This window comes from Papaver somniferum, chromosome 10 (genome assembly GCF_003573695.1).
Source record: "Papaver somniferum cultivar HN1 chromosome 10, ASM357369v1, whole genome shotgun sequence".
In the NCBI taxonomy this organism is placed as follows: Eukaryota; Viridiplantae; Streptophyta; class Magnoliopsida; order Ranunculales; family Papaveraceae; genus Papaver; species Papaver somniferum.
In genome coordinates this window covers 164,916,806-164,932,704 of record NC_039367.1, presented here as the reverse complement: position 1 = coordinate 164,932,704, position 15,899 = coordinate 164,916,806, and the positions used below count along the sequence as shown (strand labels likewise).

General features: G+C 36.8%; 1 protein-coding gene across 1 annotated transcript; it reads right to left on the bottom strand.

Moving 5' to 3' along the window:
* Positions 1-8,157: 8,157 nt before the first annotated feature.
* LOC113317129 (proline-rich receptor-like protein kinase PERK12) lies at positions 8,158-12,066 on the bottom strand. Its single transcript, XM_026565261.1, has 8 exons — positions 10,895-12,066; positions 10,301-10,816; positions 9,858-9,941; positions 9,651-9,721; positions 9,470-9,546; positions 9,019-9,160; positions 8,743-8,904; positions 8,158-8,649 (listed from the first exon to the last, which is right to left on the bottom strand). The coding sequence occupies exons 1-8, from the start codon at positions 11,649-11,651 to the stop codon at positions 8,431-8,433; spliced, it is 2,028 nt and encodes a 675-aa protein (XP_026421046.1). The 5' UTR covers positions 11,652-12,066; the 3' UTR covers positions 8,158-8,430.
* Between the last annotated feature and the right edge of the window lie 3,833 nt (positions 12,067-15,899).

Sequence of the window (15,899 nt, the reverse complement as noted above, 5' to 3'; positions counted from 1 at the left end):
ATTTTCAATCATGGGTATATGTGGTTAATGGCTATGATGCTCCCGTTGTGGCAGTTGGTGATGTAAACGTTCCCAAACCTATTGGTGAATACACCGTTGTTGAGATAATTACTGCAAAGAAAAATTCCGATGGTTTGAATGCTACCATACATGCCATTACCCTAAATCTTCAGCATCATGTGACAAACTGCACTAGATCTAAAGATGCTTGGGATATCTTAGAAACCGTATTTGAAGGAAACTCCAGTGAAAAGGATTCTAGGCTTCAAAACCTTAATTCCGATTGGAGAACCTTCGTATGGCAGATGAAGAAACATTTGATGAGTTTAATCACAAAGTGTCTGAAATTATTAGTGCATCTTTTGCATTGGGTAAGATTATTCCTGAAAAGGACATTGTGATGAAAATTATTAGATCGCTGCCATCTAGATACGATTCTAAGAAGCATGCCATCGTTGAGGGGAATAACCTCGATAATATTTCCATTAACACCTTGGTTGGAAAGCTTAAGATCTTTGACCATGAGAATACATTCAAAGTCGGTAAGGATGTTGCCTTTAAAGCATAAAAGAACACTAAATTACTTGTAAAAGGTAAGAGTGTTCATGTCTCTGAGGATCATCAGTCTGAGGATGATTTTTCGGATGAAGATCTTGACAAATCAGTCTCCTTGATCACAAGACAGTTTAGGGATCTTCTGTTGAAGAGAAGTAAACAGTTTTCAAGAGACAAACCTAAGTCATCAGACAAACCTCACGGTCGCGTACCTCCTAAAAACATGGATGCTGACGAGGCTGATGACGAGGACATGCCTCGGTGCTTTAAGTGTAAGGGTTTTGGCCATTTTTCTAACGAATGCCCAAATTGTAGAAAATACATTGGGAACAAAGGTCTAGCTGTAACACTTGATGAAATGTGTGAAACCTATGATTCCAATGAAAACAGGAAATCAAGTGTAGGGCTTCTTTGTGAAAACATCGATTTTGATACTTGTAGAAATAAATATATCAAACGCAATGGGATCAGAGAAGAGGGAAACCCAATCAAGCTGGAAGATTCAATGGATCCGATAACTGGAAATCATATCAATGATGTTTCATGATCAACTGTATGTCTATCTGCTTGCACGTCTCAGATGCCTGAATATTATCCAAGATTGACGTTCTCGTTTTGTTCGATGAAGGGACATAAACCATCAAGGCGTTACAAATACAAGCACCAAATAAGGTACGCCAGCAAACTTCAACGAAGAGCATATCGATTAGCAAGGAAGCTGAAACTTGCTCAGAATACCGCCGAGGCATGTAAGATCTTATCTTCGTCTAAGAAGTTGGTTTCTAAGGATAGAATAAGACCATTTGAAAAGAAAATATGGTCAAATTGTTTCGATAGACAAAGATCAGAGGATTCCTCCCATGAGGAAAAATATGGACAAATCGTTGTTCATCGCAACACAACTTGATTGTGTTGTTGGGAAAATCTTGTCTCATGTGCCTGTTCGAAAAGAGACAAGATTAAGTGTTGATCCAGGCTTCAGAAAAAAATTTCCTTCTTATTTTAGATTTTTTTTTTGTGTGTCTATCAAATAAAATAAAAGGTTATTATCGACAATTCTACTCCTTATAGGGTTTTAGAGTTGGGCGTATACGAACCTGTCAATAGGTTTCAAACCCTACATTATTTTTCCTTTTTACATCCTTTATAAGACTGCTTGTTGAGTTAAGTGATTCCATCACACAAATCCAGTTGTTCATAACTGTTCTCAAAGCACTATGTCTTCAGATGGAAAGGATGTCAACATGATTGTTAAGTCTTCAATCAAGGAAAAAGAGAAATCTCCTGTTTCTAAGTCCCTGAAAAGAAAACGAAGGAATAACAGAAAACCCAGGGTTGTTCCTTCTAACTCTCAGAAGTTTTCCGATGTTCTTGATGAGTTAAAGAAAATAAGAAGGGAGATTTATGAAATAAAGACGTTCGTGTCTAAATCTTTGGAAATTCAGAGGACCCTAATTCGACCTCTTCATCCAAGACAGTTCGTGGTTATTGACACTTATATCCGTGAACCTTATGTCCCGATGGTTGTCGATAATAAGGAGTTCAGGAATGATAAAGAATTTCTCAAAGGAATTGTTGCCTAGTATGTCTTCTTTTTGTATTAGTTGGAAGAATAACTAGTGCTTTGAATAGAGAAGATTGTGACTATACATAGCTATTTTTTTTTCATCTTCTTGTTTATTTTTTAGGTTTATTGGTATTAAATTCTAAAAATATTTGGAGGGTGATGTTATTGTAGTATTGATCTTTATGATTTTGTGATATTGCAATTTGATTATGGGATATTATTGTTTGCGTCCGTGAACTTGAAGATCCCATATTGTGTCAAAAGTGTTCACAAATTGATATTCGTATTGATGAAAGGACGAATGGACCTTTGACAATTACAAAAGTTATGCCTATGCAGTCATGTATTTGATGGAAAATAGGATAAAATCTTTTGTTGGACAAGGATAAAGTCTATTATGTCGTTATGCATATAGTGATGGAAAATAGAATAGATCCTTGTATGATATCCATAGTTTTGATCTTCATTGATCCATTTCGTTATGTTTTACCGTATAGGCTGCATTGTGTGTCTTATGTTGAGCACGATACAACTAAGTCGATTATTCTTATTGGCTTTGTTGGTTGTTCCATAAGATGTTATATGTCGAGCATTATGAACTAAATTAATCATCTTGGTTGGTTATTTAGTTATTTTCTCCGAAAATATTCTTTTGTCGAGCAAAACTTTTGATAATTAAATTGATTGATTTTGTGATTAGTTTGGTTATTTGTATTCCAATTAGATTAATTATAAGTTCTCTTGTAATTAGTCTAGTTGAGTTTTCATATATTCCACAATTTCTTATGTTGAGTATATGAACGGATATACAAATCATGTTCTATTGGTTAATGTAGTCGTATATTCCGTAAGGTTTTTCCTTATGTTGAGTATGTGAACGATTAATCATCTCTGTATGATTACCTTAGTCGTAGCTCCGTAAGTTTACTTATGTTGAGCACTTTCAATTAAATTGATCACTTTTGTGGTTTAATTTAGTTGCGTATTCCAATTAAATTAATCATGGGTTTACTTGTGATTAATTTGGTTGAGTTTTGGATATAGAAAATCATTTCTATGTTTTTTGGTGTCCAATTAAAAAATCCTTCTTTTCTTTCGAAATTAAGGTCGCCCTTGTTGTTCTTTCGGTAATGACATCAAATGGGGGAGAGGCCTTTTGAATTTGTGCTTAATGGTAATATCTTGCGGGGTGTGCGGCTGTGGAATTTTATAGGGGTTATCTTGTATCTTAAAACACCCTGATGAATGCATTTAGCTCCGGCTTTATGATTGCATTTAAATTAAGTTGGTATGTATTTTTTTCTTTTAGTCTATGAAACGTCTCTTCTCGGAAATTTCATTGGGATCCCGTTCTTGTACCTTTGCCAATTTTATTGACAAAAAGGGGGAGACTTAATGTGTAGTTCTACTACACATACATATGGTTTTCAGATCATTGTGTAAGGGGGAGTGGTTTCCATGTGAGATGGAGATTTGACTAAGGGGGAGTGATACATATCACTGTAGTATTATTGTTAAAGTCGTGATGCAATTGGACTTTGATGTTACATAATAATACTATGTCACTGTATAATGATGATTGAGAATCTCGATTTCTCTCATTGTTATAGCTACGGATCTTTAACAACGGTGATGCTAAACTTACAACCTTTGGGATCATTGAAGTACTTGGAAGGACGAAGATTTCAGGGAACGTTTAAGATTAAACTATGGAATAGGAGCCACTAAAGTTTATCTTTTTGGTATTCCATATGTATTAATAGTTTTGTCACTAAAATTGACAAAGTGGGAAATTGTTAGAGCAGATCTCGGTCGACCTCGCATGCGTTGCTATCTCAAGAATGTTTGTCAATGTTAGTGATCAAAACTATGAGTCTTGATTTCCAGTCTACATAGCTAAGTCACGGACTAGGATAAAAAAGTGTAGTTGAGCTCAAGAACTTCATGGAGATTCATCATAGAACGAAGAAGGTCTACTCAAGGAACCGTGGAACTTCATCAACAAAAAGGTATGTGGAGACTTGAACTTATGTATCACTCAAAAGTCTATCTCTTCTATCTCGTACTTCTTATGAGACAAAAGTCGTATACTATATATACTGGATCATACACATTTGATATTTCGAGCTGAGTATATCTCGCCTATCTATATCTCGAAATCATGTGTTGGTAAAGCGTTTCGCTTTGATCAAGTTTATCTTCAGCTAGTGACGAAAGTCATGAAAAATTTCAATTACTTTGAGAATTGCTCTGACGTGAAACGGTCTGTGAATAACGGCTATATAACGTCCTCTTAGAGTGTCTCAATGATTGGAATGAGAGTTTAGATTACATAACCATGTATTCCTTAATCCGAAGTTTTCGAACTTTGTTGATTGATAGAAATCGGAGGAATTGGCTTTGCCAAGTCCGCGAACCCAGTCCGCGAACTCAGTCCGCGAACTGACGGAAGTTCTCTTACCGAGAACATATGTTGGGATTTTCCAAAAACTCGTTTGCGTGTTAGTCCGCGAACCTAGTCCGCGAACCTAGTCCGCGAACTGGCGGAAGTCTCTTTGGCGATATTTTCTGCTGAGTTTGGAAAACTTTGCCAGTTGCCTTAAGTCCGCGAACTTGTTTGTGAGCTTAAGTGGTTATGATCTAAAGATGTGCACTGAACATGAAACTTAAATTACTAAGGAATGCTTTATGCAAACCGTGTCTATAAAGTTCATGAGTCGATTCAATCGAATCGAATCATCTTGTTTCAATTGTGTCTTATGTAGTTACATAAGATCTCATACCAATTGAACAACTCTCTAACTAGTTCATTTTAGTCAATTGAACTAGTTATGGTGAAGAAGAACAAGGTTAATATGAAATGCTCATATGGTTAACCTTTTGAGTTACTATGTTGAACCAACATACACGTACACGTTTGGGAATGGTTTTCGCAAACCCAGTAAACTTGTACCCAAGTGTGTGTGACAATCTAAGTTTTCGATCTAACGGTTCAGAAATATTATCTTGAATCTAAATCAGGTTTTCATCTAACGGTGAATATGGATTGCTTTGTAACTAAGGAAAAACCATGATTTGAAGGCTACATAAAGGAGACCTCTAGCATTGTGCAAAACTAATCCCCACACGTCTGTGTGATACTAGTGCACTCGCTAGATTCGATTCTCTTTTAATCTTTGGTTTTCTTCTCTAAAACCAGGTTAACGACTTAAAGACTTCATTGGGATTGTGAAGCAAGACCGATACTACTTTTATCGTAGTTGTGTGATCTGATCTTGCATCTTCTATTTTACGAGTACAATCTATTGATTGGATTGAGATCGTCAGAGTTCTCCGATAGGCAAGATAAAGAAGTCACAAACATCTTCGTCTCAGTGTTTGTCATTCCTCGACAAACCGCTTGTGTAGTCAGGAAGGATTGCAGAGAGGTGATTGATTAATCAAGGCTGTTCTTCGGGAATATAAGACCGGATTATCAATTGGTTCATGTTCACCTTGATTTTCATATCTTAAGACGGTACAAAACCTAAGGGTTTTTCTGTGGGAAACAAATTTATCCTTTGATATACTTTTCTGTGTGAGACAGATTTGTTTATTATCAAGTCTGCGATTTTGGGTTGCAGCAAGTCTTGGTTGTGGGTGAGATCAGCTAAGGGAATCAAGTGTGCAGTATCCTGCTGGGATCAGAGGCATAGGAGTACAACTGTACCTTGGATCGGTGGGAGACTGATTGGGGTTCAACTATAGTCCAGTCCGAAGTTAGCTTGGAGTAGGCTAGTGTCTGTAGCGGCTTAATACAGTGTGTATTCAATCTGGACTAGGTCTCGGGTTTTTTCTACATTTGCGGTTTCCTCGTTAACAAAACTTCTAGTGTCTGTGTTATTTCTTTTCCGCATTATATTTTATATAATTGAAATAATACAGGTTGTGCGTTAATATCATCAATTGGCAATCCAACCTCTGGTTGTTGATTGATATTGATTGATCCTTGGACATTGGTCTTTGGTGCCGTCCAAGTTATCTCGCTTTGATAAAGACTCGCAGATTTCTATTTGCTTGAGTAAAGATCAAATCGATAGATTGAGATATAAACTCTTTGATACATCTTTTTATTGATTGAGTCTGACAGTCTAGTTGATTCTCATAAAAATTATATTGGAGTTTTTCCATACAGATTGCTAAGCGAAATATTGGGTGGTGTTGTTAGACCCCCGCTTTTTCAGAAACAACTCCGACCATTTAAAATAATTATCTTCTTCAATAAGAGATGCTCCAAATGAAATGGAGTATTTTGCCCAAATCTTGTAGATCCAAACGAATCCGGGTGCCCTAAATCCCTCTTGTTGAAGACGAATCCAAAACAATGCCGAGCAGAAGCATTGATGTTCTTGACGAATCGAGAATAGCAAGACAAGAAACACCATGAAGATTTGAAAGAATCGCTATTAAAGGGAAGAGAAAATCGTCCAAAAGACGAACAAATGTGTCCATAGACACCAAAAACAAAATCTAAAATCACAAATGCGATTATTCTTATTCATAAATATTTAAAAATCCTTGCTCAGATCTATCTCAAAGAACCAGTGATGTCTCAAGTTGATATCAAAGAATTAGAAGTTAATGAGTCATGCATACATTTCATTTTGATAGTTAAATTTAATGAATGATGGAGTTTTGACCTTGCTAAATGATTTTACTAGTTCTTAAATGCATAATTTATTTAAGGTGAGAATTGGCATAGATCTTTTATATTTCAGCAATGAGTATATAATTTGATATATTTCATTTATTTTCTTTTTAATATGTTAGATTGGCGAAACTATGTCAGAATAATGTAGGAAACATCATTTTTAGGTTGCCCGTTGTTGAAAATAATTCAAAACATGTCAATCTAATTTTTAGGAGATTTAAAAATTGAATAAGTTCAGGCCATGGGTTGTTTTTGGATTTAGTTTAAGGGTGTACTTATTTATGAGGCCGATATGCTACGAGTATATTATCAGGGTTTTTTTTTTTTTTTTCATGTAATGCCTATTTTAAGGTTCTTGAACATTTAATGAAAAATCAGTAAGAGTGATAGTAAGGTACCTCTCTCACATGCTTTCTCTATGCTACAAATTCTTCACATGGTATCATAGCTGGGTAGAAACTTGAGGTGAGGGAGGCAGTGAAAAATTATTTTCATCAATGACATTTTAAAAGACAAATAGTAGTATTGTGTGTCCCGGATAATGGCCTATTTTTGGAATGTCAAAAATATCTATTTGCTGGGGATCAGGGCTGGCCTTGAGCCAAAGTTGACGAAGTTCAACTTAGGGTATCAAATGAGGAGGGGCACCAACTAACCACCGTACCTTGTAATTGTTAGTAGTATTTAGGGGCCACGACTAACCACTGTATTAACCTATCCCAAAAAAAAAAACAAAAAAATGAGGAGGGGCATTAAAAAAGGTTATGTATAGTGGGGTTCAACTTCGAGCATCAAAAGACTTTGGGTTTTGCTTAAGAAGCAACAAAAGACAAACTGCAATGCTTGTCCCCGTGCTAAGAGTGACTCTGTTGGCTGCCCCTAATCTAGTTTGAAAAATTATGTTAGTTACAGTAAAAGTAACTACAAAAATGTCTGCACATAATCTTAAACTGCCTACCAATTTTAATATCGTAAACTGCCCAACATTATTAAACGGGGTATCATATTGTTCGGGGCCGTACCAACCCAAAGGTAATGGAGATTTTGTTTTATATATTTTGGTACACCTCGGAGCAATATACTACCCCATTAGAAGCTTTGTATGCTACCCAACCGTAAAATTATAAAGAACAAAGAAAGAAAAAAAAACACGCCGTCCCAATTTTCTTCTCCTGCGTTTCTCTCATTTATTATCGGCCTACCATATCAAACTAATAAACTTTCACTGATAGCCAACGTAAGTTTACTTGGTCAAATGGCTAGTAATCAATAGTTCATAGGGCAATATTTTTGAAGATTGCTTTAGGCATCATCTACCCCAGGCCGGCCTTGTTAGGGACCCTAGTATTCAACAATGCTAACATGCTGTGTAAATATATAAAAAGATTTCACAAAAGACTGTATAATACACTTGAATCTCATTTCTATGTACATCTAAATGCAAAAGGTAAAAGTTAGTGTTTGTTTTTTAGCTGATTAGGATTTTCCTGAGCTCATCTCATTTATATCTATCTACATCTCTTTGAGGCAGGCGCAACGATAGTGCAAGACTGCAAGTGAAAGGCAATTTGAATGTCGCCAATCACCGCTTGCGTTGGTTAATGACACGAGTTTCCTATTAACCACTCCAACCTGGTGGAGGTTTCGGGGGTAAAATATTTGCTCTAGAGTTCACACTTCCACTATACGTGCTGTAGTCCGCACTATCATTTCCACCCAGTGCCAACAATCGAAATTTTTGAAGATCTGAATTTGCTTCAAAAATAGTGCTCTGACCTACTTTCACACCATTGTTGATATCTGGCATGTCACCGTCGGTGTCTAACGCTCTTAATACCTAACAAAAGAGAGAAATAAATAAATAACTGAATTCTGATGTATTTTTGATAAATGAGATGAGAAAAAAAAAATTAATGAAATTGTTTTCTACCTGCACCATGCGAGGTCTTTTAGTAGCGGAGTGACGAACACAAGCAGCAGCTGTCTCGGCCATCTTAAACATCTCACTTTCCACGTATCTGTTCTCAAGCCTTGAATCCACCAACTCAGAAAAATCTCCAGTTTCTATTGCACTGGCTATCAGTGGTCGGGCCTGCAGAAAACATCCGTCAAGACAAAAATAAAGTTCGAGGGGAACGTATATTAGTATTTATAGGAAAACAATACCGACCAATTAAAGCGACTCAAATTATATATATGTGCTTACCCATTCAACCAAACTCTCATCCTGCAGGCTTGGGTCAATAGGTCTACGTCCAGTCACAAGCTCTAGAAGCACCACCCCAAATGAGAACACATCTGATCTATCAGTCAATTTGCCACTTGAAGCATACTCAGGTGCCATGTACCTGAAATCCACGTAGATTAAAAATCGAATATAAAAGCGTTTTATACTACTCTACGTATTAATACAAACTGTAATTTGCACCGATCAAAAAAAAAATACAAACTGTTACAAAAATAAAAATAAAATAAAAAAATGGCATCTATTTATGCAAAGACCTTACAGACTCGTTAATACCTAATACTTCCTATATTTATGGAAAGAGTTAGTATTTCGTTTTTAATTTGGCCTATTTTTAGGTTAAAATGGAAAAGTAATAATATTTGTTTTCTAGAAACCGACGTAGTATATATTAAAATTGTAATTAACTTACCCAAATGTTCCCATTACACGAGTTGAGACATGGGTGGTGATGTCATTTGATAGCTTAGCCAGCCCAAAATCTGCAACCTGTATTTTTGAATGCTTAATTAGCCAAGTTTGTGACTGTTAGACCTAAAAGTAAAATTTCAGGAGATGTAAAGATCAAGTGGGAATTTCTAATGTAGGCTTGCCTGTGCTTCAAAATCATTATCCAACAAGATGTTGGCAGATTTGATATCTCTATGGATTATCTTTGGGTGACCTGTTGAAGGAGAGCAGGATGATGAGCGGAAGAAGTAATTAAACACTAGATTAGTATGCTCAATAAAACAACGTAACTTGGAATATATGCAAAAAAATTAAAGAGAAAAATTTCAGAAAGCAAAAAAGTTACATACAATCTTCATGTAGATATGCCAACCCCCTAGCTGAACCGATAGCAATTTTTACTCTTTTGGACCAATCTAATAGCAATCCTTTATCTGGAGAATAGACATATCTTCATGTTATTAATCACACGAAACTAAAAAAGAACTATACCTTTTTTATTGATACCACAAGAAACTATACCTTTTTTATTGATACCACAAGAACTTACAATAGGATGTCTAGATACCGAAACAAAAATCAATCCCAGGAATCAAACACAAATTTTTTTATCACAAAACGTAGACTTTTTTGTTTCTAGTAGTCATTCTAAAACTATTTTTCAAACTACCTCAAGCTTTAGTTTGGTGACAATTTCCAAATGACTTCCAGTATTAATATTCAAGTAAAGGAATAAAGTAGATTACTGCGATAGATGTTCAAGAGTATTATTCAACAAGCTTGAGTAACTCACTATGTATATGATGCTCAAGAGTATTATTCGGAACAAATTCATAGACAAGCAATCTTTGGGCGTCAGCAATGCAGTATCCAACCAAAGAAACCAAATGCCTATGGTGAACCCGACTGATTATATCAACTTCTGCCCTGAACTCCCTCTCACCCTGGCCACTCCCAGCCTTCAGTTGTTTGACTGCTACTGTTCTCCCATCGGGAAGGTAACCCTTGTACACAGCTCCAAATCCACCTTCTCCAATAACGTTTTTGCGAGAAAATCCTTCTGTTATGCCCATTAAGTCGTCATATGTGAATGACGACTGGGCACCTGACATTAATGTACCTGAATCTGGTCCTTTGTAGCTGCCGTAGCTATTTATTGGACCAGAATTAGGATATGCTGATGGTCTCCCCCCACTATGATATTCTTGTGAGTGACCACCTGGTCTCCCCCCACTATAATATTCTTGTGAGTAACCACCTGGCATCCCTGCTATTAAATGCTGCTGCGAATGTGGCCCGTTGTAATATCCTAGCAAAGCGAAATATTATACTTAGAAAAATATTGAGCACAAGCTATAAATATAGCTTTAAGCGTCAGCGGAATTACCTGAATTCCCCGAGTAGTTGGGTGGCGGTGCTCCGTAAGGGTCGTACTCTAAAGGACGTTTTTTCTTCTTTCTTGTTATTGCAAAACAGAGGGCAATCAAAGCGAAGATTAACACTCCTGCTACGGTTACACCAACAACCACGCCAATGTCAATTTGGGTGGATGGTGTACGGCTTGAGTGCGTGGAAGGACCACTTAGCTCTGGGACATGGCTTGATGAATGATTAGATTGTGTACCATCGCGTGAAGGTGGGGAATCTTGTGTTCGAGGAGGAGAATTGTGGTTATCATTGTCTGGTGAATTATTGTTATTGTCAGATGGAGGGGAACTTTTGCTTCCTTTGTCAGATTTCGGAGGAGAATCATTAGATGATTTCGGAGCTGGGGAAGAGTCAGAAGGAGTGTTATTGTTATCCGATGGTGGAGGTGGAGAGGGTTTTGAAGGTGCTGAATCATTATTGGAATCTGAAGGGGGTGGATCTCCACCATTTGAATCTGGAGGAGGCGAAGAATCAGACTCTGGTGGCGGTGGTGGTGGTGATGAGTTGTCGGAATCTGGCGGAGTTTCTGGAGAAGGCGACGATTTCCCAGAATCTGATGGTGTATTCTTGGAGTCTGAAGGAGGTGAATCCGGTGATGGATTACTTGAATCTGGAGATGGTGGAGATTCAGGTGTATCTGAACCTGAAGGAGATGAGTCAGATGACTTACCTGATGGTGTTTCATTTCCGTCGGATGATCCACCATTATCAGACATTCTCTCTTTCTCTTAATTTGACACACTTTATTTAATGACTAATCTCTCGAGCGCTTTCTCTATAAACCAACAACAACATGCCTTTCAGGATTCCTTCATTTCCTTTCAAGAGATTACCGCGTTTCAATTATTGTATTCTTCCCAAATGGAAACCAAGAACCGGAAACTCCTCAGAAATTACAAGATACCATAACAACAATAACAATGCGTTAGGGAAACCTGTTCTTTCTCTGTCTCTAAACTAAACCTGGACTACCTAGTGTAGCTGCACTCATCAACTGCGGTTAGGAACAATTTTTTTTTTTCTGAAATGAAAAAAAAAAAGGATCTGCAAATTTTTGAAAAACCATTAATTCAAAATTGTCTGTAAAAACTTTTCTTTAATTTCTTTGTCTAGCTATGTTTAGAAAAAGGATTTGTTTTGCTTTTCTTCTCCCTTTCTTCCTCAACAAATATCCCTCACCAATATCTCTTTCTATTTTTTCGTTTCTATATCTAGCTAGCGTACGCTGTCCGTGAAACAAAACGAAATCAAACACCTAAAATCTTGGTTGACCTTGCTATTTTGAACATGGTACTATATATTTATTTACAATAATTCTGTTCATCCCACCAAGTCGATCCCACTATCAAACCCACCAATGATGTGGCGGCGCTGACATGGCTTTAAACTTAATTTTTTTGGTTTTCTATTTTTCACTGACTAGTTTTTCTCGGTTACTCTTTCTATGTTGAGTTTTTGAAGAGAAAGCTCACTACTGAAAGCTCAGTTGTCATTAAACATCTTAATCAAAATGTCGCCTTTCTTTCTTCCCAAAAGTATATATCCAACAGATTACAAAGACGAACATGCATATATGTTGGTTAAACTTCAACATAGAAGTCACTAACAAGCTGGTTAGGACAAGATTAGGAAATTGATGTAATTCTAAGGGAATTAGAAGTCATCTAGTTCTAAGAAAAGGAAAGACATGTAATAAGGTAATAGGATTAGGAAAAGGAATTCATACTTCTATATATATATGATCACCAAAGTTGTGGTTGATCATATGAGTAAGATTAGAGCTTGTGTTTAGTTTTGAGAGATTTTCTAAACATCAATAAAGAGAGTTGTCTTTATATAAGCTAAGTTTCATCTTGCAGTTGTCATTAATTGGTATCATAGCTTGTTTCTGAGCCATGGAAAACAAAACCACCATTGTGGGTGCAAAACAGTTCACGCCACCATCAATACAAGTTCCAATCCTCAACGCCACAAACTACACAGTATGGGCCATGAGAATGAAGGTACTGATGAAAATCTACAAGGTGTGGGAAACAATTGATCCTGGTACATTGGACCCAGACAAAAATAATGTTTCCATTGGATTACTCTTTCAAGCAATACTAGAATGTCTTGTTCTACAAGTTGGTGAACAGGAAACTTCAAAGAAAATTTGGGATGAAATAAAGGCACGTAATCTCGGAGCTGATCGAGTTAAAGAAGCCCGTCTGCAAACCTTAATGTCTGAATTTGAAAGAGTGAAGATGAAAGACACTGATACTATTGATAGCTTAGCAGGAAAGCTATCAGAGATAGCCTCAAAAGCTGAGTCACTTGGACAATCTATTGATGAAGATAAACTGGTAAAGAAGTTTCTCAATAGTTTACCAAGATCCAAGTATATTCATATCATATCTTCTCTCGAACAAGTCTTAGATTTAAAAAAGACTAGCTATGAAGATATAATTGGAAGATTGAAAGCATATAAAGAGAGAATCCTTGATTAAGAAAACAATGGAGAAACTCAAGGAAAACTCTTGTACACAAACTCTTACCAAGAAAACTCTGCGACAAGAGGAAGAGGTCGTGGAAGAGGTGGTAGAGTAAACAGAGGCCGAGGAAGGGGAGGAAGGTTTAACTCACAAGATAGAACAACAAGTCAGAATGATCAAAACCAAGGGAAAGAAAAGAAGGATAGATCAAACATTATTTGTTACATATGTGATAAACCAGGACACTTATCCTCTGTATGCCCTGAAAGAATACAAAAGATGGAAGAAGCAAACAAGAATGAAACAAGGGAAGAAGATACAACTCTTTTCATGCACGAAGTTGTATTCTTAAAAGAAGGGAAACTAATACCAAAGAAATACGAATCAAAGGATGGAGAAGAAGGAATCTGGTATTTAGATAATGGAGCCAGCAATCACATGACTGGTAAGAGACACTACTTTTCTGAACTCAATGAGAAAATCAAAGGACAAGTGAAGTTTGGGGATGGATCTTCTGTAGAAATTGAAGGGAAAGGATCAATTCTATTTCAGAGCAAGACCGGAGAACAGAAGCTTGTCACAAACATCTACTTCATCCCAAACTTACAAAGCAACATTCTAAGTTTAGGACAAGCTACAGAAGTTGGATGTGATGTTAGAATGCGGCAAGATTATCTAACAGTTCATGACCCAAGTGGAAGACTTTTAGTTAGATTCTCATGCTCACAGAATAGACTCTACAAGATAAGTCTCATGATTGGAAGCCCATTGTGTCTGAATATGAGACTGGAAGATCAGACATGGAAGTGGCACGCAAGGTTAGGACACATAATCTTTAGAACTTTAAAGGCAATGTCTCAGAACAAGATGGTTCGAGGACTACCACAGATAAATGATGAATCAAAGATCTGTGAATCAATATTAGTTGGGAAACAAACGCGTCAAGGTTTTCCAAAAGCAACAACATTCAGAGCCTCAAAGACATTAGAGATTCTTCATGATGATTTATGTGGTCCTATTACACCACAACAAAACGGAGTGGTGGAGAGGAGAAACATGACTCTAATGGAGATGACAAGAAGTTCTTTAAAGGCTATGAAGATACCTAATTATCTATGGGGAGAAGTTGTACGACACTCCACATACCTAATAAACAAGATACCTACGAAAGCTCTGAAAGACATGACTCCATATGAAGTTTGCGAAAGAGAAAACCAAACATAGATCATTTAAGAGTGTTTGGTTGCAAAGCATACGCAAAAGTTGATTCTGCAACTCTTAAGAAACTGGATGATCGATCTCAGACTCTTGTGCATCTAGGAATTGAGCCTGGATACAAAGCTTACAGATTATTCAATCCAACAACGAAAAGAGTAATAGTGAGTCGAGATGTGGTATTGGATGAAAAAGCAAACTGGAACTGGAAAGAAACTAATGATGGACCAAGTAGAGATCCAGGAATGTTTCACATGAGATGGGGTCAAGTAAGTGATGAAGGCGAATGACCCATAATCATCAATACCAATGGAAACAATGATGTTAATCAAGAAGAAGAAGAGAATAATGAAAACACTGAGAATAACGAAGAAGAAGAAGAAGAAGAAGAGATCGATGAAATAACTCAACCCATTCCACTGCGAAAATCAACAAGACAGATACAAAAGACACAGTACCTGGAGGATTATGTTCTTCAAGCTGCAGAAGAATGTGAGATTATGCTACTTTCTGTTAATGATGAACCAAGAAATTTTCAGGAAGCAAAGGTCTCGACTAAATGGACACAAGCATGTAGAGAAGAAATTATTTCAATCAACAGAAACAAGACTTGGTTTCTAGTTGATAAGCCAGGTGGGGTAAAAGTGATTGGTCTTAAGTGGATCTTCAAGGTTAAAAGAAATGCTGATGGAACTATTAACAAATATAAGGCAGGACTTGTAGCTAAGGGATACGTTCAAGAATCAGGCATAGACTTTGATGAAGTTTTCGCACCAGTTGCTAGACTAGAGACAATTCGTCTCTTAATAGCAGAAGCTGCATCAAACTCATGGGAAATTCACCACTTAGGCGTTAAGACAGCATTCTTACATGGTGAATTGCGAGAAGATGTGTATGTTGAACAACCAGAAGGTTTTGAAGTAAAAGGACAAGAGCATAAGGTTTATAAGTTATCAAAAGCTCTATATGGTCTAAGACAAGCTCCTCGAGCCTGGAATACAAAGTTAGATCAAATCTTAAGAGAAATCAGATTTGTTAAGTGCTCTAAAGAAACATCAGTATACAGAAGATAATAAAAGGGAACGCTTCTTGTGATTGCAGTTTATGTAGATGATCTATTTTTTACTGGCAACTCCCTTAAGGTGATCAATGAGTTCAAGAGAGAAATGTCATAAAAGTTTGAGATGTCAGACCTCGGAAAACTCACTTATTACCTTGGCATAGAAGTCCATCAAGGAGTAGATGGGATTCCTATTAAACAAGAAGCTTATGCAAGGA